Source organism: Pan paniscus, chromosome 1 (genome assembly GCF_029289425.2).
Source record: "Pan paniscus chromosome 1, NHGRI_mPanPan1-v2.0_pri, whole genome shotgun sequence".
NCBI classification, from domain to species: Eukaryota; Metazoa; Chordata; class Mammalia; order Primates; family Hominidae; genus Pan; species Pan paniscus.
In genome coordinates, this window is record NC_073249.2 from 206,504,955 (window position 1) to 206,528,273 (window position 23,319).

Here is a 23,319-nt window from a genome sequence, read left to right on the forward strand (position 1 = left end):
AGTAAATTGAGACATCAGTTATGGGGGAATGGAAAAAAATCCTTGGAATCCTTGTTGTTATTGTTTTTGAGATGGAGTCTCACTCTGTAACCCAGGCTGGAGGGCAGTGGCACAATCTCGGCTCACTGCAACCTCCACCTCCTGGGTTTAAATGACTCTCCTGCCTCAGCCTCCTGAGTGGTTGGGATTACAGGCACCTGCCACCATGCCGGCTAATTTTTGTATTTTTTAGAAGAGACAGGGTTTCACTATGTTGGCCAGGCTGGTCTCAAACTCCTGACCTCAGGTGATCTGCCCTCCTCGGCCTCCCAAAGTGCTGGGATTACAGGCGTGAGCCACCTCGCCCGGCCCAGACAGATCTAGTTCTGATTCCAGTTCTGCCACATTAGCTGTGTGACTTTGGGTGAGCAACTCAATCACTCTGAGCTTCGAGTTGCTTATTTCTAAATTGAGAACACTAATAATTAACCTTTGAGTTTGACAAATGAGGACTGAACGGGTTCATATATGTCACACACCTTAGCGCAGTGCATGGCAAAAAGCATGCAATGTTTCCGGACCACAGTGGGGGTTAAGGGGCCTGGATTCTGTTCTGAGGTTTGCCATTGTCCTAGAGCAGGGTATTCAACTTCTCCAAAGCCCAGTGCTCTCATCTGTGAAAAGGGGGCATCTCCACACCCTCCTCACAGAACTGTGGAGCACGTTAAACTTAAAATGATGCACACAAAAGTACCTGACACACAGTAGCTACTGAGAAAACCCTTTGTTACACTGTCTAGACAAACCGTGCCTGACCCTTTATACTCTGGAGTCTCCTGGTGCTTAGGTCTATAATGAGACAAAAACACACTCTAGGATGGTTATTGGCAGTTAGGTCCAGCCCAGGGGAGCTGCCCGTTTAGAGAACGCTGGGGCAAGTTGCCTAAAACCTCAGCTCTCCACACCATAAGGTCCATGGTTCCAAGGTACCCATTTCCTCTCCGAACAGAAAGTCCAGCTCTTCCTATAAAGACAAATCATGCTGTCCCTCCTAAGAGCTGCAAGCAAGGATAGAGACAGAGCAAGACACACGCTTTGATCCAGGATGTTCTGTGATGTTTATAATTAGAAAAGTTGCTCGGAACAGGATAGAACCTTGGGAAGGCTGATGGGGAAGCAGTCCAGACTAGGCTGGACTTTGAAAGAGGGCCCACAGGAAGGAAAGGAAAGGTGGGGCAGGGGGGCGGCGGTGTTCTAAGTCCCAAGGCAGGTTGCTAGGAGGGGTGCTGACTCAGGCTGGAGTGTAATCTGGAAACATCATCTTTGCCCAGTCCCTGTAGGGCTGGGGCCCACTGGGCAGGTGTCCCCAGGGCTGTGAGACATCTTTATGAAGTTCTCCAGGTGGCTGTTACAGGCGGTGGGCATTCTCTGGCTGTCACTGGGTCTTCTGCAGGTCCTCAGGCCCAAAGGAGGAGGGCAGCAACTCCTGGACCGTCATGACAATATACGTACCATCCGGCTTGGTCATGTACACCGGCCAGTTGGTGCCAAACTGGAAAAGAGGCAAAGCTGGCGTGAGAGACACAGCGTGGCTGAGGGGGCTGAGATGGACTGGGTCTGAGTCTGACTCTGCCACTGTCTAATGTTCCTCTCTTTACCTTGATTTTCTCATCTGTAAAAGGGGAATGACCATAATTGTACCTGGATCATAGTGCTGCAGGGAGGAGGAAATGAAAGAATGCTGTGAAACTGAACAGTGCATGGTACATCGTGAACAGGCACCATTCAAGACTCACCCAGGGCTTTATAAGAACAACAGCTAACCCCTGGAACCTCCTTCTGCTATGACAAATGATAACTAACACCCGCTTCCCTTCAGTATCCCCTTTACACCTCACACCAGGAGAAGCTGCAAGCCTGCTACATATACTCAGTGTATTAGTCTGTTCTCAAGCTGCTAATAAAGACATACTTGAGACTGGGTAATTTATAAAGAAAAGAGGTTTAGGCCGGGCGTTGTGGCGCACGCCTGTACTCCCAGCACTTTTGGGAGGCCGAGGCAGGCGGATCTCCTGAGGTCAGGAGTTCGAGATGAGCCTGGCCAACATGGTAAAACCTCATCTCTCCTAAAAATACAAAAATTAGCCAGGCGTGGTGGCAAGCACCTGTAATCCCAGCTACTGAGAAGGCTGAGGCAGGAGAATCTCTGGAACCCGGGAGGCAGAGGTTGCAGTGAGCCAAGATCACACCACTGCAGTCCAGCCTGGGCCATAGAGCGAGACTCGGTCTCAAAATAAAATAAAATAAAATAAAATAAAATAAAAAAGGAGGTTTAATGGACTCACAGTTCCACATGGCTGGGGAAGCCTCACAACCATGGCGGAAGAGGAAGGAAGAGCAAAGGGATGTCTTACCTGGCAGCAGGCAAGAGAGGACTTGTGTGAGGGAACCCCCATTTATAAAACCATCAGATCTCATGAGACTTATTCACTATCACGAGAACAGCATGGGAAAGACCCGCCCCCATGATTCAATTGCCTCCCACCAGGTCCCTCCCATGACATGTGGGAATTATGGGAGCTACAATTCAAGATGAGATTTGAGTGGGGACACAGCCAAACCACACCACATAGATACTGCACATGCGTGGTTTCATTATCTACCCTGTGAGGTAGGTGCTATCATGATGCCCATTTTACTGATGAGGAAACTGAGGCTTAGCAGAGTAAAGTCAGCAAAGAAAAATTTGTCTCTTGATCTTTCTCCTATACTATGAGGAGCACTGTTTGTTTGCTGTGTGACCTTGGGAAAATGATAACTTTCTGGGGCTCACTCAGTGTCTTGGTCCATGGAATGGTTTTAGGGATGGGAGAATGCAGGATGGTAGGCAAGAGGTTAATCAGCAGCGGCGTCATGACAAGAGCCCTGGAGGTGGGGTCAACAGACCTAAGCTCTTCCTGGCCAGGTATTGTGAGATGCAGAGATGATTCATGTAAAGCATCTCTGTGCACATAGTAGGTGTTCAATTAATAGATGCCATTCTTATTGATTATGTTGGTAGCCAGTGACTGCTCAGGTCTGCAGCCTCCTGTTCTTCCACACTTCTCTCTGAATCACCAAGTTATTCCCGGGCACACTCAATCTTCTGGCTTTTTTAGAATTAATGTTTTAAGGAAGGAAATTTTTCTGCTTGACAGGCTGTGCCTGAGGGTAGGTACGGACGAAAGTTGAGCCGAGGGCGAGTTTACGTGTCAGGTCCCTGGCCCCAACGCCTCATCTCTTATCATTTGCATTTGGTTTCAGTTTCGCCCCTGCCTCCTTCAGCTTTTCCATTTGCCCTCTCTCGTTTGCCAACATCCAATCTGTTTGGAGAAAACAGCACTGAGCAATTGGACCACGTCGGGGCCTTGGGAGCCAGGGACTTGGCGCCCTGTTGTGGCTTCCTTATATGACCTTCGACATTTCCACCGTGCAGGGTAGCTATTTCTGCCCCTCTCAAGTGAGACAAATTCCACCGTGTAAATTCACTGCTTTCCCGGTGGTACGTTTTTGGATTTGGGAAATGTGTCTGATTTGCACTCCTGGCAGGAAGCAGGAGGAAGATGGAAGTGTCTGCATCCCCAGATGCTTTGAAACCCCACGGCACAAAAACAAAGCTAAAACAACCTCCTTTCTCCCAAAACACAACTCCAAAAGCAGAAACTCCCACGGTACAAGCAGCATCCACATGCCAAAGTACCATTATGTTTCCTCCATGGCTGAAAATAATTTTGTACAACTTACAGAACCACAAAGACAGAGAGGCAGCCATGAGGAGCACGGGCTTCAGAGTCAGCCTGAAGGGCCATGGATACCCGTATGTCACCGCCTGGCAGGGGGCCCTTCAGTAAGTCATTTTACTCCTCTGAGCCTCAGAGTGGTCACTGGGAAATGGGAATAACGACATGCATTTCACTCAGTCTTGGGGAGGGGATTAAACAAGATGCTGTAGGTATGTATTTATTTTTGAGACCGGATCTCGCTCTGTCACCCAGGCAGGAGTGCAGTGGCTTGATCACGGCTCACTGCAGCCTTGACCTCCTAGGCTCTAGTGATCCTCCTACCTCAGCTTCTGGAGCAGCTAGGACCACAGGCGTGCACACTATGCCTTGCTAATTTTTAAATTGTTTGAAGGGACCGGGTTTTACTATGTGGCCCAGGCTGGTTTTGAATTCCTGGGCTAAGGTGATCCTCCTGCCTCAGTCTCCCAAAGTGCAGGGCTTACAGGTGTAAGCCACCATGCCCACAAGATGCTGTATTTCGAGGGGCTCTTGATATTATACTGGAGCTCAGGGCCTGTGGGATTCTCTAATCTTTTGGGACTCTAGAGGACACAGATCTCTTTGAGAATCCACAATAGTTACTGACATTCCCCTTTCCCCAAATGTACATATAAACATGAAAACCTTCCCCTGAGCCTGGATTAAGAACCCATGATCTAAACTATCCCTTCATTTTCATTTTTTTGTTTTGTTTTATTCCTTTTTTTTTTTTTTTTGTGGAGAACAGGGTCTCGCTATGTTGCCCAGGCAGGTCTCGAACTCCTGGACTCAAGCGATCCTCCTGCCTCTGCCTCCCTAATTGCTGGGATTACAGGCTGAGCCACCATACCTGGCTTACCGTTTTGTTTTTAGAGTTGAAGAAATTGCAGCCTTCCATCAAGAGGACTTTTATAAAAAGTCCTTCAAGTCTCTTCTTGAAAATATCCAATGGCTTACCTTTATTCCCTTTTTTCCCAATGTATATAATGTGATAAAATATATATAATGTAAGATTTGCCATTTTAACCATGTTTAAGTGTACACTTCAGGCTGGGCGCGGTGGCTCACGCCTGTAATCCCAGCACTTTGGGAGGCCGAGGTGGGCAGATCACAAGGTCAGGAGTTCGAGACCATCCTGGCCAACATGGTGAAACCCAGTCTCTACTAAAAATACAAAAATTAGCCGGGCGTGGTAGCTGATGCCTGTAGTCCCAGCTACTCGGGAGGCTGAGGCAGGAGAATTGCTTGAACCCAGGAGGCTGAGGTTGCAGTGAGCTGAGACTCTGCCACTGCACTCCAGCCTGGGTGACAGAGTGAGACTCCGTCTCAAAAAAAAAAAAAGTGTACACTTCGGTTTCCTTTATTCTTGGAATAAAATGTACCCTTCGTTCCATGGCCAGGCCCCATGTGATCTGGCCTCTGCCCACCCCTCTGACTTCAATCCCATTGCTTTCCTTCCACTTACCAGGCCCTAGCCCTCTAGCCCTCGTGGCCTTCTTGCCTCTTCTCAAATTCACCAAGGGTCTGAACTTGCTGGTTCTGAATCTCCTTTTTTGACCTTTGTCTGTCTCATTTTTTTCCTCATTATTTATATTTCTGCTCAAATGTCATGCTCAAAAAGAGGGCCTTCCTGGATATCTAAAGCAGGGGTTGGCAAACCTTTTTCTGTCAAGGACCAGACAGTAAATATCTTAGGTTTAGAGGCCATGTGGCCTTTGTCGTAATGGCTCACCTCTGCTGTGTCAGGGCAAAGTGGCTATGGACAATAGGTGAATGAATGGCCATGGCTGTGTACCCATAAAACTTTATTTACAAATACAAGCAGCAGGCTGGATTTGGCCCAAGGGCTGTTGTTTGCTGACCCCAATCTGCAGTGTCCCCTGTTTGCCCGTTTGTCACTGGATTCCTTTTTTTTTCCTGCATTTTGTTTTCCTCTATAGCCCTCTTGACTCAGAAACGCCACTGTTTGTTTATTTATTTTGCTCCTTGTTTATCATCTGTCTCCTGCATTAGCCTATGAGCTCTGTGAGGGCAGGGCCTGGCCCATCTTTTCCCTGTGCCTCCCCAGAGCTACCTCAGGGCCTGGCACAAAGCAGACACTCACTCGGTAAGTATTTGTTAAATGAAGGAATAATTTCCAGTGACTCATGCAAGCGTAGGGAGGCCTTAGAAGTCAGCCAACCAAGCAAACAGGACAGTAGCTGTGTCTCCACGCCTGCCATGCCTGCCATGCCTGCAGCTTGAGGTGGCTCCCATAGCCTGCGATAGGGAAGATATTTGCATTCCAGAAAGCAAGAGAAGCTGCTTACCTCTCTCATGACTTGCCTGCAGGCCCCACATGGAGAGATAAAATCATCTTGCATGTCACTGGGGAAGCAAAGAATCAAACTCAAATTAGTCTCTCCCAAGGACTGAGGACAATTGCTAAGATTCGGGCCCTGAGTCTCGGTCTGTTCCTGATTTGGGTCATACCCCATCAGGCAGTTCCTGATTCACAGATCCACTGTGTCCTGAAGGCTGAGAAGGCCACTTGGTGGCTTTCCACACTGCCACAAGGCAGGGCCATGGGCAGGACTTTCATTAGTGCCATCCATAAACGTTTACTGAGCACTTACCATCACCCACACCCAGGAATACAAAGGTCAAAGAGAATTTGTCTCTGGTCTTCAGGAGATTGTTCAGCCCAGTGGGTTATGTAAAAAACCAGCTGAGTTATCATGTTAAACAAAATGCAGCTGGGCGCGGTAGCTCACGCCTGTAATCCCAGCACTTTGGGAGGCCGAGGTGGGTGGATCACCTGAGGGCAGGAGTTCGAGACCGGCCTGGCCAACATGGTAAAACACCGTCTTTACTAAAAATACAAAAATTACCCCGGCTTGGTGGTGGGTGCCTGTAGCTCCCAGCTACTCGGGAGGCTGAGGCAGAAGAATCGCTTGAACCCGGGAGGCAAAGGTTGCAGTGAGCCAAGACCGTGCCATAGCACCCCAGCCTGGGCAACAAGAATGAAAATCCTTCTCAAAAAAAAAAAAAAATTGCAGAAGGAACACACAGTATGAGGGAGCTCATCCCTGCCTGTGGACTGAGAAGGAAGATTTTATAGAGGAGGAGGCATGTGTCCTGGTCCTTGGAGGAAGTGTACAGTTCATAAGTCACCATTTAGTGAATGTCTACTGTATGCCAAGCTCTGTACCAGGCGCTCAACATTCATTAATTCATGTAATTCTCAGAGCAGCCTGGTGTCACGCACGTCTGTGTAAAGAGAGTCCACCAACAGGCTTTTTTTTTTTTTTTTTGAGATGGAGTCTCGCTCTGTTACCCAGGCTGGAGTGCAGTGGCGTGATCTTGGCTCACTGCAACCTCCGCCTCCCGGGTTCAAGCGATTCTCCTGCCTCAACCTCCCGAGTAGCTGGGATTACAGGCATGCACCACCACACCCGGCTAATTTTTGTATTTTTAGTAGAGACGGGGTTTCACTGTGTTAGCCAGGATGGTCTCGACCTCCTGACCTCGTGATCCGCCCACCTCGGCCTCCAGGCATGAGCCACCCCGCCCGGCCCCACCAACAGGCTTTGTTTGAGTAATAAAGCTTTTTAGTCACCTGGGTGCAGGCAGGCTGAGTCTGCAAAGAGAGTCAGCAAAGGGAAATCAGGGTGGGGCAGTTTTATAGGATTTGGGTAGGTAATGGAAAATTACAGTTAAAGGGGGTTGTTCTCTTGTGGGCAGGGGCGGGGGTCACACGGTGCAGGGTGGGGAGATCGTGAGACTCATTGTCGGGGGAGGGGGTGGAATGTCACAAGGTCGATTGATTAGTTGGGGTGGGGAAGGAACAAATCACAATGGTGGAATGTCGTCTCTTGTGGTTCTTCAGTTGCTCCAGGCCATCTGGATGTATATGTGCAGGTCACAGGGGTTAAGACCGCTTAGCTTGGGCTCAGAGGCCTGACATCAAGATGTCAGAATGGCCACTTTAAGGGTGAGGAGATAGGTTCAGTGTGATGAAGAGGCAGAGATGCTATTCGGAAGCCCTGGGTTTCTCTGTGTCGTAGGCGAAGGAAATAAATAGTATGTGCAGGCTGGGCGCGGTGGCTCATGCCTGTAATCCCAGCACTTTGGGAGGCTGAGGCGGATGGATCACCTGAGGTCAGGAGTTTGAGACCATCCTGGCCAACATGGCGAAACTGCATCTCTACTAAAATACAAAAAATTAGCTGGGTGTGGTGGTGCAGGCCTGTAGTCCCAGCAACTCAGGAGGCTGAGGTGGGAGGATCACTCGAGCCTGGGAGGCGGAGGTTGCAGTGAACTGTGATTGTGCCACCGCACGCCAGCCTGGGTGACAGAGTGAGACCCTGTCTCAAAAAACAAACAAACAAAAAAACAGTATGTGCAAAGGCCCTGAGGCATGAAAGAATAAAGTGCATATGTCTCAGAGAGAAAAATGGGCTCCTTGCACTGAAGAAGCTCACCAGCCAGGGATTGCCTGTGACAGTTTAGGCTCCCACAGGCAGACCTCCAGCTCTGAGCAGGACAAGGATTGGTCCCTAAAACAGGCGGCTTTGGCCAGGCACAGTGGCTCACGCCTATAATCCCAGCACTTTGGGAGGCCGAGGTGGGTGGATCATGAGGTCAAGAGACCAAGACCATCCTGGCCAACATGGTGGGACCCCATCGCTACTAAAAATACAAAAATTAGCTGGGTGTGGTGGTGCACACCTATAGTCCCAGCTACTCAGGAGGCTGAGGCAGGAGAATCACTTGAACCCGGGAGGCAGGGGTTGCAGTGAGCCGAGATGGTGCCACTGCACTCCAGCCTGGTGACAGAGCGAGACTCCGCCTCAAAACAAAACAAAACAAACAAGGGCCTTTCATGATGGAAAATTCCAAGCCTGCACCACAGGTGAAGCCAGCAGCCACCATCCTTCTTACTCTTCTGGACCCACAGCTTTGTGATATCTCTGGAAGAACATAGGATTTTTATTTATTTATTTATTTGAGACAGGGTCTTGTTCTGTTGTCTAGGCTACAGTGCAGTGGCACAATCATGGCTCACTGCAGCCTCTGCCTCCTGGCCTCAAAGGATCTTCCTACCTCAGCCTCCTGAGTAGCTGGGACTGCAGTCACGCACCACCACACTCGACTTATTTTCTGATTTGTTGTAGAAATAGGGTCTTACTATATTGCCCAGGCTGGTCTTGAACTTCTGGGCTCAAGAGATCTTTGCACCTCAGCCTCCCAAAGTACTGGGATTACAGACATGAGCCACCATGCCTGGCAGAACACAGGATTTAAATTTTGGTTTTTAGTTGGCTCTTCCTTTTGCTATGTGTGACTTTGACTAAGTCATTTTAACTCATCCAAGTCTCATTTATTTGCTGTAAAATGTGGATGATATGTCATCTGCTTTGTAAGAATGCTAGAAGATAAAATGAGATAAGGTGTATGGAAGACTTTGTAAACTTTAGAATGTTATATACATATTGGTACTGCCTGTTCTAAGTGCTGGACATTTATTTCCTTACGTATGTAAGCTCTGTCATAATTTTAGTACTTTATCAGACACAGTTTTATTATATGCTATGTGCTTTATGTACTATTTCATAATTCATCTTATTATATCTTAACAACAATTGTTATTAAGATAATGTGTGCCTATGCCTGTAATCCCAGCACTTTGGGAGGCCGAGGTGGGTGGATCACAAAGTCAGGAGTTCAAGACCAGCCTGGCCAACATGGTGAAACCCTGTCTCTACTAAAAATACAAAAATTAGCCGGGCGTGGTGGCAGATGCCTGTAATCCCAGCTACTTGGGAGGCTGAGGCAGAGAATTGCTTGAACCTGGGAGGTAGAGGTTGCAGTGAGCCGAGATCATGCCACTGCACTCCAGTCTGGGCGACAGAGCAAGACTCCGTCTCAAAAAAAAAAAATAATAAAAAATAAAAATAAAATAAAATAAAATAAAAAAAGATAATGTGTGCCTAGAATGTGCCAGGCATTCTGCAAAGCATTTTATATGCATTGTCTCATTTCAACCAACAAATATTTACTGAGCACCTACTATGTGCTGGGCACTGTCATTGGTGCTAGGAGTGCAGCAGTGAACAAAACAGACAAAATTCACTATGCTCAGGAGTTTATAGACTAGTGAGGGGAGCTAGGCAACTGATCAACCACCCAACCAACCAACCATGCGTCAAGTGGAGATAGGGATGATACTATGATTAGAATAAAGCAGCTGAGGTGCTATTTTCTCTAATCCTCACCATTACTACCTTTTACACATGGGGGTCCAGTCAATGAAAGGTTCTGTTCCATGGGACGATGGGGTCCTCTCTGAGCATGCTTCCAGCTTCAGAAGAAAAACCCATGGGCACATGAGAGGGTGGGGACTCCTGCCCAGGATGCCAAGTGAACTCTTGGAATTACTGGGTGACAGCTGTTGCAGCCAGGGCCTCTTAAGCTTTTTGGGGGTTATTTTTCACTTCATTCCACACATGTCGACCAAAATCCTTCTGTATGTCAGGCAGGCATGGGAAAGGAGCAACAAAGACCAATCGGACAATCCCTGGAGCTTACCCTCTGGAGGGGGAGATAAAATTTCACATAAATGCCATAACAAAGGCATGGTTAGGGCCATGGGAGAGTTGCTCTGAATGAAATTCAGCCTTCCTTCCATGGCCTGTAAGGCCCTGTGTGATCTGACCCCTGCTGAGCTCACCGCTTCCTTTCTGAATCTTTTTTTTTTGAGACGGAGTCTCGCTCTGTCGCCCAGGCTGGAGTGCAGTGGCGCGACCTCGGCTCACTGCAAGCTCCGCCTCCCAGATTCGCGCCATTCTCCTGCCTCAGCCTCCTGAGTAGCTGGGACTACAGGTGCCCACCACCATGCCTGGTTAATTTTTTTGTATTTTTAGTAGAGACGGGGTTTCACCGTGTTAGGCAGGATGGTCTTGATCTCCTGACCTCATGATCCGCCTGCCTCGGCCTTCCAAAGTGCTGGGATTACAGGCATGAGCCACCGCGCCCGGCCTTCTTTCTGAATCTTGTGGCATCTGTGGCCCACTACCCAATGGCTAGCTCCCTGGACAAGGTGATCTGCATCAGGGATTTCAAGGTGGGCAAGCATGCATTCCACTGGGAAGGTAGATTTGGTGTAGGCTTCAACAACCAAAAGTCACAGGATAGTGTTTCCAGGCAGCCTAGCACTGAGGATGTAGAGACAGCCCGTTAACAGTAATGGCTTACACATACATAGTGGTTCTGTGTGCCAGCCTCTGTGCTAAGGACCTTAAGTGGATTAGTTCATTTAATCCCCCAACAACCCTGTAAGAGGCCGGGGTATGCAGGCGCTTTTATCACCTGCATGCTGTAGATCATGAAAGGTGAAACGACTTGCCCAAGGCCACAGAGTTAGTGAAGTGGCAGAACCAGGATTTGAACCCCAAATCTACACACTCTGCCTTTGGTAGTTTTGCAGCTTGCAGAAGAAATAATGATAACTTTAAAACAATGTAATAGTTTGAGGCTGAATGCGGTTGGTTGCTCATGCCTATAATCCCAGCACTTTGGGAGGCCGAGGTGGGCAGATCACTTGAGGCCAGAAGTTCGAGACCAGCTTGGTCAACGTGGTGAAACCCTGTCTCTACTAAAAATTCAAAAATCAGCCAGGTGTGCTGGCCGGCACCTGTAGTCTCAATTACTCGGGAGGCTGAAGCATGAGAATCGCTTGAACCTGGGAGGCGGAGGTTGCAGTGAGCCGAAATCTTGCCACTACACTCCAGCCTGGGCGGCACAGAGAGACTTGTTCTCAAACAAAACAAAACAAAACAAAACTATATAATAGTTTGAATGTATTACATACTCTGTGTCAGGAACTTTACAGAAATTGTTTCTTAAGACCCTGTAACAGACCAGTCTCCTCCATTTCACAGATGAGAAGCCAGGCTCAGGGTCTAAGCAGCATGCCCAAGGTCCATAATGCGGCTGGATTTGGAAACTGGTTTCACTGACCCTGAAGCCTGGGCTTCTAACTTACTCAACGTTCCTGCCAAGAGAGAGCACTCAAGATGGAGCACCTGCTGGCTGCCTCAGGATGTTTCTTCACAGCTTCCCCCTTTCTCCCTCTCCCCTGCCCTTCACTCTGTCCTGCCTTTTGCTGGCTATTTACAGTTTTCTGTGGTTCGTGCTCACCTTGGTCACACACTGAGGCCGTACTTATCAGACTTGACGGGCTGGAAACCTACTGACTCTGATCACTACAGCTGGGACCCAGTGGGGCAATCTCATCTGTCTGTGAGCAGTAAGACACACGGACCTTTCCTGAGTGTGGTCTCCATCCTTAAAGACCTGAGAGGGGTTCTCTCTGAGGTTGCTCAGACCCATCTGATGTTAACAAGGGAGCTGGTACTTCTCATTCATCCTCTAAATCCACAAACGCTCTCAATTTAACAAATCATGAGTGCGATAATGAGTGCATCTTGGGCTCAGGGAAACTGAGCTGAATACCCAGAGTACAGCAGTTGGGTGCTAGAAAAATGGCAGGTTTTGTGTAAATAAGGACATTTGCTAATCATTGCTAGTGATACTTAGTTTTGTTTAAAAGTCGATAATGACCAAGAGAAAAAGCCTCTCATTTGGAAAATTCTAAATAGAGCAAGGCATCATTATCCTTTGGTTGACTTTGGCCTCTTTTTCCCTAGAATATCATTATTTTCTTGGATCAGCTTTGAAATTGAGTTATTTCCCTCCTTTTTTTTTTTTTCATAAAGTGCAATTCACATCCTGATCTCGGCCTATCTGCACAAAATGTTCTCAGCACAGCGTCATTTATTCCTCCGGAAGCCTTAAGGAAGCCAGGACACACCTCGGTGACAGGGAAGGCTATCAGATACTGGGGCCCTTCTCCTTGAGTGCACCTCGGGCTTTACTTACTCAGAAACAAATTAAGCTGGGTCTCCTTGGGGCCAGACTGAGGCAAAGTGTAGGATCTTATAAAAGGCACGTGGGCTTGCTTCTGTGCAGTCCCCACTGGCCTTTGCACTAAACCCCTGCATTTCTGCATTTTAGCCAGAAAGGTGCTAAAAGGTGTAGCTCTTTTTCTGTATTTTGGCCAGAAAGGTGCTGTAGCTCTACCACAGGAATTAACTCCACTATGAGTGAAGAGATAATTCCCTCACAGAACGTGACCTATGCACCCAGATGTCCCTAAAGACCAATAGGCATGCAGCCTCCTTCTGGGTGGGATCAACATTTCCCATGTCATTTTTCTTGCATCATTAACTTGTTAAGAAAAATGTCATACACAATGCAAAGGTGCACACAGGAGCAATTCACCATTAAGTCATTCAATAATGGAGTCCAGTAAAAGGGCTAATTTACATGCTTGGATCCTGAAACCACTGAGTCTAGGGCCAGAGCCAACAAGAATTCAACATGCTCCCGTGGAAAGTAAGCCATACCAACTAGGATATTTATGTTTGGGACATATAGGAGCATTGATTGGGGCTCTTGTTCAGCCAGAACCTTGGCTGGACTCTGATTAGTTTGAACCATAACTAGTGTTTACCTGACTGTTTTTGTATCCTGGTTCTTGGACCTAGAGGTGAGTGTTGCCAAATGAAGGAGAGAGCAGTGCTGAGTGGCTCATTCAGGATCCTAGCATCAGCTTGTGGAGAACAGGGAAAAGTGTTCCATCTCCTGGCACAGCATGATGTAGTGGAATGAGCCCTGCAGTGAGACTCTGGAACCTGGGTTTTGTCCCAGCTCTGGCACTAACTCCCAGGAAAGTTGTTCAACTTATCGGGGCCTCAATTTCATCAGCTATAAAATGGGGGTGGTGGCAAGGGAGTCTATAGCAGGTGATTTTTAGGTCCCTCCCGCTTTTTTGTTTTGGAGACGGAATCTTGCTCTGTCACTCAGGCTGGAATGCAGAGGCGTGATCTCAGCTCACTGCGAGCTCCACCTCCTGGGTTCACGCCATTCTCCTGCCTCAGCCTCCCAAGTAGCTGGGACTACAGGCGCCTGCCAACATGACCAGCTAATTTTTTATATTTTTAGTAGAGACAGGTTTTCACCGTGTTAGCCAGGATGGTCTCGATCTCCTGACCTCGTGATCTGCCCATCTCGGCCTCCCAAAGTGCTGGGATTACAGGCGTGAGCCACCACACCTGGCTCAGGTTCCCCCTGCTTTATGTTTCAATGCTGCCTTTCTGTTATATCTTGTAGGACAGGAGTCTGTATCACGTTGTGTTGCTGGAACAGGGGCATACCGGCCCTTGTATGAGAGTTGCCTTGCTTATTTACCTGCTTTGCAGGCTCACTGAGGGCAAACTGCATTTCTTATTTATCTTCTTATCCTCAGCACTCATCCCAGGGCCCTATACAGTGCCTGGCACACAGGAAGTCCACAATAAACATATGTCAGATGAATGAATGAATGAATAATACGTGTAAGGTAGATGTTGGCTAAAGAGATGAATGAATATTGTTGCAACCTGGCTTTCCCACTCACCTGGCGATAGCAATTGCCCTGAAATCCTTGTACCCTTCTGAGACGGCCTTCTGGATAGCGGTCCGTTCAGCACAGATGCCCAGCGGGTAGCAGGCATTTTCTATGTTGCACCCTGAGAAGAGAGCAGAAGCCAGTGGTATGTCTGGCAGCGACACTTCCTGTTGCGTGTGTTGAGTAAGAGGCTTGCCCCATTCCAAAGCAGGAAGGAACTGGTTACTCCAAACAAGGTGGGGAGAAGGAAAGGGCAATTAGGGCAATTCGACCTGGGGCACTGGTAGGCTCTTTGGCCCATGGTAGTGGCCCTTCCCAAGAACCTGGCACTGTCTTAATTTACCCAATGCCTCCATGATGAAGCACAGCTTGGGAGCAGGGCAGCACAACAGGCAGATTAGGCAGCTCCATCACCCCTGCAGGGGTCAAGGTCAGGGTAGATCCCGAGGCTTACAAAAATAAGTAGAGCCCCCACACCTGCATCTAAGAGATCTAAGAGCCCCATGGTCTGAATGTGTCCCATCAAATTCATATGTTGAAATCCTAGCCCCCAAAGTGATGGTATTAGGAAGTGGGGCCTTTGGAGGAATGATTAGATAATGAGCATGGAATGAAGGGGACCAAGCCTAGGAATGGGAGTCATGCACTTATAAAACCAGGGAACTGCCTTGCCCCATCTGCCACATGAGGACATAGCAAGGAGTCACCGTTTATGACTAAGCAGGCCCTCACTGAATCTGCCAGTGACTTGACCCTGGACTTTCCAGTCTCCAGAACCGTCAGCAACACATTTCTGTTATTTACAAGCTACCCAGTCTATGGTATTCTGTTATAGCAGCCTGAATGGACTAAGACAGATCCTGATTCCAAGTTTGAGCCTGGACAAAATTTTGGGGGTTAGGTACTGGCTGTCAGAGTTCAGCCAGGGTTCTGTGTCAGTTGTGTTGCAAAACAAACACACTGTCAAAACCAACTAACAACGAAATCAATTAACAAACAAACAAACAAAAAACACCCCGAGCTTTGTGCAAGTTGCCTGTGATTTCACAAGACTTAAAACAATCCTCGGGCCTCCAGTGGGATGTGGGCTCCTAAGATGGCCTAGCTCTCAGTAAGGGAGTCCTTCCTGTTGGCTCTCTCAGGGTTGTTGCTGGGGGACAATAAGCCAAGGCTGCTCCTAGGAGGCAAGATGTTGGCATAACCAGATTGGCTAAGAAAGTTCCCATATTCAGGGAAGTGAGTCTACGAACAAATCACTATGGGAGCTGGGTTTTCCCCTGACCAGCAAGATGTGGTATTCCATCTGTATCACTGTTTGTAAATTGCCTTTTTCCCTGAGGCGGAGATAGGAGTTGTTCCCCAGTATTCATTTCCTATTTCTTCCTTTAAGTAATACAAGTGCCTCCCATTCCAGCATGGCCGCTCAGCTAGGGACTATAATTCCCAGACTCCCTTGCAGCACAGTGTGGCCACATGATGCAGTTCTGGCCAATGGGATGTGGCCCAAAGTGATGTGGGAAATTTCTGGATCATACTTTTGGTAAGGAGGTTGCTTGCCTGTTACTTCCATTCTTTTCTCCTTCCACAGACTGGAAGGTGGAGGTGATGGGGTGGGACACTTTTGACTGTGTGGCCAAGGGAATGGAGGAGCAGCAAGGAGAGAGAAGGAATTTGGAAACCTGGTCAACTCATGGGGCAGAGTTGCCCGTTTGCCTGGGGCCTACTCTGAATTGTTGTGTGAGAGAAAAAGAGAATTCCACCATGTTTGCATCACTGCATCTTGGAATCTGTTTGTTATAGTAGCATAACCTATGTCTAATACAGACATTTGTGCTGAAGGTGAGATGCAACTTGAACAAAAAAAATCTAAAGTATGTGACATTGGCTTAGTGGTTGAGCAACGCAAAGGAGAAAACACAGATGAGGCAAGATGGCCAGATGGTGACTCCTCCTAGTCTGTTATTTGGTAAAGCTCCACCTGCAATAACCAGGAAGGCAGGCTGTGGTACCCACCACTGAAATTTCTCTCCCTGGCAATGGGAATCAGCCCTGTGGCAAAGATGTGATGTGTCATCTGCCCACACAGCCTGTTGTTTCAGGCACCACAATAGCCAGCATTAAGATGGGGCAGCAGGAATGGGCCAGGCATGGGAGCCAGTTAGGAAAATGCGAGAGTTGGCAGGCTTCAGAACCATGTCCAGAAGGGATCTCTGGGTGTGGCATTTCTGTATGGAAATAATTGGAAGCAAATAGATCAGGATGTTTCCAACTTTTGATAGAATTGGATCGCCAAAGAAGCCACAAGCCTGGCCTATAAAAACACATGATGAGGCTGGGCATGGTGGCTCAAGCCTATAATCCCAGCACTTTGGGAGGCCGAAGCGGGCGGATCACAAGGTCAGGAGTTTGAGATCAGCCTGGCCAATATGGTGAAACCCTGTCTACTAAAAATACAAAAATTAGCCTGGCATGGTGGCAGCCACCTGTAGTCCCAGCTACTCAGTAGTCTGAGGCAGGAGAATTGCTTGAACCTGGGAGGCAGAGGTTGCAGTGAGCCGAGATCATGCCACTGCGCTCCAGCCTGGGCGACAGAGTGAGACTCCATTTCAAAACACAACGAAAAAAAAAAACCATGATGTGGGTGTGATGATGTGTGTCAGTTTGAACATGCAGATGAGGACACAACTCTAGGGATGGTGGGACATCTAGACAGAAGGAATCTGGTCTCCAGGACAACTTTGCAGGACAGAGAAACACATCTCCTATGCTGTGGACTCCAGCCCGCCCCTGGTCTGTTAGATGAGGGAAATAAGCCACCACATCTTGTTTGAGTCACTGTATACTTATTGATTTCATCAACTTAGCCTCCCCTCCCCTCCTCTCCCCTCCCCACCCCTCCCCTCCCCTCCCCTCCTTTCTCCTCCTCTCCCCTCTCCTTTCTTTTTGACAGGATCTTACTCTGTTGCCCAGGCTGGTGTGCAGTGGCATGATCATAGCTCACTGTAACCTCAAAGTCTTGGGCTCCACTGATCTTCTCATCCTAACCTACCAAGTAGTTGGTACCACAGGTGTACATCACCACACCTGGCTAATTTTTTGTATTTTTTTGTAGAGATGGGGTTGCCCAGGCCAGTCTCAAACTCTTGGGCTCAAGTGATCCACCTACCTTGGCCTCTCAAGGTGCTGGGATTATAGGTGTGAGCCACGGTGCCCAGCCTACACCTCCTTTTATAAGTCCAAGTCTTCATTGTGATTATGCAGTATTTTGTTCCGTGTTGATCACATTTGGGAATTATTTGGTCATTATCTTCTTGTATATTTTTCCTCACATATTCTCTGGTCCCTTCATTATTTACATTGGCATTTTAGGAGTGATTAGTCATTTAACTCGTTCTCAGGATCACAGGCATTCATGTCCAGAGTTGACGGATGTCATTAGACACTACTGGGTGCCACAGCTGCAGGTCCCTTGTCAGGGTGAGGGTGAATGTGGTCACAGTGGTGCATGGGATGGCTGTATGGTGTTAGACGGGGGCTGGTTTGGAATTCTACTTTGGGGAAGAAAACAGGCTTGTATACTGAGCACCAAAGGGTAGACTATAGTGAGCATCTCTGTTTTGACAACTTAACACCTCTTACATTTTTTCCCCTGAGGAATGACTCTTACTTTATTCCTCAGCATGTAGTTCAAATGGGAGCTGCCATCTTGTCTCCTATGACCTTGCTATGGGCTTAAAGATGAACACCTGACTCAAACTGGCCAATCAGAGTTCATCTCTGTGTGGGAACTTCAGTTTCTCTCTTGAGACACTGAGTGTGGGCCGCCATGTTTCCATTCATTATGGAAGAGACCAATGAGAGAGGCTGAAATGGACACTCAGAAGAATGGATGAGAGAAGAGAGATGGAAAGAAAGGAGTCTGGCCAGTGCCAGTTGCCCCTGAGGTCTGGCTACACTCCAGCTCTTCCCACGGTTTAGTTATAGGAACCAATACATCCTCCTTTTGTCTAAAATAGTTCATGTGTATTTTTATCATTTGAAACCCTACAGAGATCAGTTAATACAGTTGGAATATGGGGCAGGGTACAATCAGGAAGTTGCAACCCTGAGAGCTTTTGTTTATTTAAATGTTAGTTATTATAGCTGAGATAACTGGCCCCTTATTGCTCAGTCTCTCTGCTGAGTCAATGAAAGTTGAATGTATAAATGAATAATGCCTCTTGCTCCCCACCTTGTCTCCCCAGCCAGGTTCCTGATCCTCACCTGAAATGACTTTCTTTTTCTTCTCTTTTCTTTTTTTTTTTTTTTGAGACAGAGTCTCACTCTGTCACGCAGGTTGGAGTGTAGTGGCACAATCTCAGCTCACTGCAATCTCCACCTCCTGGGTTCAAGTAATTCTCATCTCAGCCTCCCTAACAGCTGGGATTACAGGTGTGCATCACCATGCCTGGCTAATTTTTTAATTTTTAGTGAAGATGGGGTTTCACCATGTTGTTCAGGCTGGTCTCGAACTCCTGATCTCAAGTGATCCGCCCAGCTCGGCCTTCCAAAATCTTGGGATTACAGGTGTGAGCCAAGATGCCCAGCCCCTGAAAATGACTTTCTTTAAACACCACTCTCACCTGCCATATCTGCTCACCACTCCCACCTTCACTGACATCCCTACACTTGGTTTCTGCCTCTCTCCCAGATTACAGTCCCTGCCAGCCTCACTCCCAGCCTAGTGACTCTCCCAGCCCCGCCCTTCCAGCTTCCCTGCCCCATCCCTGACTAAAGTCTGACGCTTTTCCCATCAAAAGTGATGCATGCAGATCTTGGGTTTTGCTGACATGCCGTTAAAGCACATTTCCACACTTGCAGAAGACCCAGTCTCTCAGGATGGTCACATGTGTCTGCTCTGGAAGTTCAGAAAGGCCTCAGAGAGAGAAATCTTCCTTTACTTTGTGTAAAACATGTCAATAGGCCAGTTAATGAGAGAGAAAGATGGTTGTGGCAGGGGGCACACTCACACGCCCCACTACTCAAACAGCACCCTGTAGAAAGAGGTTCCATTAGGTTTCATTCTGCCCTGGGACTCTTTGCCCAACTGGCTCTGAGAATTGGGGAAAGGGACTGAACCTCTTTGAGGCTCACTGGCTTCATTTGTAAAACGCTAATGATAGAATCTCCCTCATAGTCCTGTTGTGAGAATAAATTGAGATCACTCGTGTAAAGCACTTAACACAAAGCCTGGCACAGAGGAAATGGTCGGCAGCTGTTAGCTGCTGCTGTTATCAATTGCATAAAAATCAAGGCTTTGGTGGCAGTAGGGCTATGTGACCATCTGCACCTTCTCGACAAGGTATGACAGTGGTCCTGTCCCTGTCCTTCAGGCACTTTGAAATCCTTTATTTTTATTTTATTTTATTTTATTTTTGAGACGGAGTCTTGCTCTGTCGCCCAGGCTGGAGTGCAGTGGCGTAATTTCGGCTCACTGCAACCTCTGCCTCCTGGGTTCAGGCGATTCTCCTGCCTCAGCCTCCCAAGTAGCTAGGACTACAGGTGCGTGCCACCACGCCCGGCTAATTTTTGTATTTTTGGTAGAGATGGGGTTTCACCGTATTGGTCAGGCTGGTCTTGAACTCCTGACCTTGTGATCCACCCGCCTCAGCCTCCCAAAGTGCTGGGATTACAGGTGTGAGCCACCACGCCTGGCCTGAAATCCTTCTTATGACTACAAGGTCATATGTGATCTGGTGCCAAGGTCATATGTCATCTGGTGCTACCTCTTGGCCCGCATCTCCTTTTGTTCTCTAGACCTGTTGTCCTTCCAGCTGCTCCCCTCAGGGCACCAAGTATGCTCCTGCCACAGGGCCTTTGCACAGGCTGTTCCCATTGCCTGGAACTCTCTTTCCCTTTTGCGCACTATTCACCCTACTCAGGGCTCTGCTCAAATATCGCCTTCTCAGAGACGCTTTCTCCGATCACCTATCTAAAATGGCTTCCTCCCACCACTGCCTCCAACTCTCTCTATCCATTTCTCCTGCTTTAATTTTCTTCATAGCACTTAACAGTCTCCTGAAATAAATGTCTTTATTATCTAATTCCTCCTATTATATTACAAACTTTCTGAGGGCAGAGATTTTGTCTCTAGCATGCGTTGTGGTATGTCCTGGGCCTGGAACAGTGAAGTCATGGGGCTCTCAGTTTCTCTTATGGATTGAATGTTTGTGTCTCCCTAAAATTCTTCTGTTGAAGTCCTAACCCTCAACGCGATACTATTAGGAGGCGGGGCATTTGTGAGATAACCAGGTTTAGATTAGGTCGTGAGGAGGCAGCCCCCATGATGGGATTAGTGCTATTATAAGAAGAAGAAGAGACTCTTAAACTCTCTCTCTCCATCCTGTCAGGGCATAGTGAGAAAATGGCCAAGTCAGAAAGAGGGCCCTCGCCAAGAACTGAATCTTGGACTTCCCAGCCTCCAGAACTGTGAGAAATAAATGTCTGCTGTTTAAACCACTAGTCTATGGTATTTTGTTATAGCAGCCTGTTTTAGTCTGTTTTGTGCTGCTGTAACGTAATATCCCAGACTGGGTAATTTATAAAGGACAGAAATTTATTTGTCATAATTCTGAAGGCTTGGAAGTCCAAGGTCAAGCTGTTGGCAAGTTGGTGTCTAGTGAGGACCCAGTCTCAGCTTCCAAGATGGCGCCTTGAACATTGCATCCTCTGGAGGGGAGGAACACTATTCCTCATGTGGCAGGAGAGTGAAAGAGAGAGAATCCATACTGTAAGCCCTTTTTATAGCGGTATTCATCCACTCACCGGGCAGAGCCCTCATGACCTAAACACCTCTTATTAGGCCCCACCTCCCAACACTGTTGCATTGGCAATTAAACATAGCGAGACCCTGTCTCTAAAAGTGTATATAAATAATAAATTTGAAAAGAGAAGCCCTCCAAAGTACGCTTATGCATTTTGGAGGGGGCAAACCTTCAAACCACAGCATGGCCTGAGCTAAGATGGCTAACCATTACTGAAAGAGTGGAATTTTCCACTTCAGTGCTAGATGCTTAAGATGCAGAGGAATAACTGTATTTGGAGCCTGTAACAAACTCAAGTAATTTCCTTGAATTTTCTAGCTCAAAAAAAAAGGCAAATAAAAAAAAAAAAAAAGGAAGGAAGCCTTTGCCCACGTACTGCATCCTGAAATGCTGCGCAATTTTGTTTTGCTTCTCTCAGCCCAGAAAGCAGGCTGTCTTCTGACCAGGCAAACCAATTCTGTTTCTGCTATTGCCTTTGCTTACTTCAAAACATACATGAGAGAGATTGGGATGGTGCTAAGTTAGAAATCCATAATAATAAGATAGGACCAAATAACACTATGATCATAGTGCCAGTATTACTAATTGCTTTCTTTTACTGGGCACTCATAGGCCAGGCACTGTGTGGAGTGCTTTACCTGCATAAGGTCAGTTAATCCTTTTAACTGTTGGGTAAGGTAAATACTGTTAGAACACCATTTTACAGAAGGTAAAAGTGAAGGCTGGTGGCAGGAGGCCAAAACATGCATCCTGGCCTGTGAGATACGATGGACTCTTCTTTTTTCTTTTTGAGACGGAGTCTCGCTCTGTCGCCCAGCCTGGAGTGCAGTGTCACGATCCTGGCTCACTGCAAGCTCCGCCGCCCAGGTTCACGCCATTCTCCTGCCTCAGCCTCCCAAGTAGCTGTGATTGCATACCACACCCGGCTAATTTTTTTTGTACTTTTATTAGAGATGGGGTTTCACCATGTTAGCCAGGATGGTCTTGATCTTCTGACCTCATGATCCACCTGCCTCGGCCTCCCAAAGTGCTGGGATTACAGACATGAGCCACCGCGCCCGGCTGGACTCTTCTTATTCTCTATGGCCTTGCAGGAAGGAAGGCCATGTTTTGAGGTGGTTTGGTGCTTAAGGCAGGGCTGCGGTCAGATGTTATTAAGACATCAGCAAGACTGAGTGTGGTGGCTCACGCCTGTAATCCCAGTACTTTTAGAGGCTGAGGTGGGTGGATTGTTTGAGTCCAGGAGTTCGAGACTAGCCTGGGCAACATGTCAAAACCCAGTCTCTACAAAAAATTTTAAAAATTAGCTAGGCATGGTGGTGCATGCCTGTGATCTCAGCTACTTGGGAGGCTAAGATGGGAGGATCGCCTGAGCCAGGAAGGTCGAGGCTGCAGTGAGCTGAGATTGTGCCAGTGAACTCCAGACTGGGCAGCAGAGTGAGATCCTGTCTCAAAAAAAAAAAAAAAAAAAAAAAGACATCAACAGGGAAAGAAGCTCACAATGAGGCTATTTGGGCCCAGCCACCCAGAGAAAAGAATAATGCCAGAAAGCACTGCACCCACTCTCTGTTCTGAGGGATCCTAGCAAGATTAAAGCAGTATTCTCACACTCAAGCAAGTGGGCATCAGAATGTTTTGGAGGGCTTCTCTTTTTAAATTTATTTATTTTTATATTTTTTAGAGACAGGGTCTTGTTATTAGTTGCCCAGCTGGAATTTGAACTCCTGGACTCAAGCAATCCTCCTGCCTTTGCCTCCTGAGTAGAGGGCTTCTTAAAACACACTTGTAAGCCTCTTTCCTGGAGTTTCTGATTCAATAGGTCTGGGCTGGGTTGGAGCTCAAAAATTTCAAATTTTCACAAGTTCCCAGGAGCTGCTGAGGCTGCAGTTCTGGGACCACGTTTGAGAATCACGTGAGGAATGTTCTGTCCATATACTTGAAGAAATACGACACTCTCTCCATGTTCCTAACCTCCTCCCACTGCAAATGCACCATTTCAGGTATGAATTATATTCGAACTCAGCTATTTAGTCGAGGGACTGTAGTAAAGCTCGCCTATGTAATGAGACAATTTTTTTTTTCGAGATGGAGTTTCACTCTTGTTACCCAGGCTGGAGTGCAATGGTGCGATCTCAGCTCACTGCAACCTCCGCCTCCCAGGTTCAAGCGATTCTCCTGCCTCAGCCTCCTGAGCAGCTGGGATTACAGGCGCCTGCCACCACGCCTGGCTAATTTTTGTATTTTT

General features: G+C 47.6%; 1 protein-coding gene across 1 annotated transcript in view; it reads right to left on the reverse strand.

Moving 5' to 3' along the window:
* Positions 1 to 1,073: 1,073 nt before the first annotated feature.
* Positions 1,074 to 23,319, reverse strand: part of CDA (cytidine deaminase) — a 29,336-nt gene continuing 7,090 nt past the window's right edge. The window contains exons 2-4 of the mRNA XM_003814402.5: positions 14,281 to 14,392; positions 6,089 to 6,146; positions 1,074 to 1,531 (exon numbers count right to left, since the gene is read on the reverse strand). Of these exons, the coding sequence (XP_003814450.3) occupies positions 1,415 to 1,531; positions 6,089 to 6,146; positions 14,281 to 14,392 (287 nt within the window). The 3' untranslated portion in view covers positions 1,074 to 1,414. The remainder of the gene's footprint in view (positions 1,532 to 6,088; positions 6,147 to 14,280; positions 14,393 to 23,319) is intronic.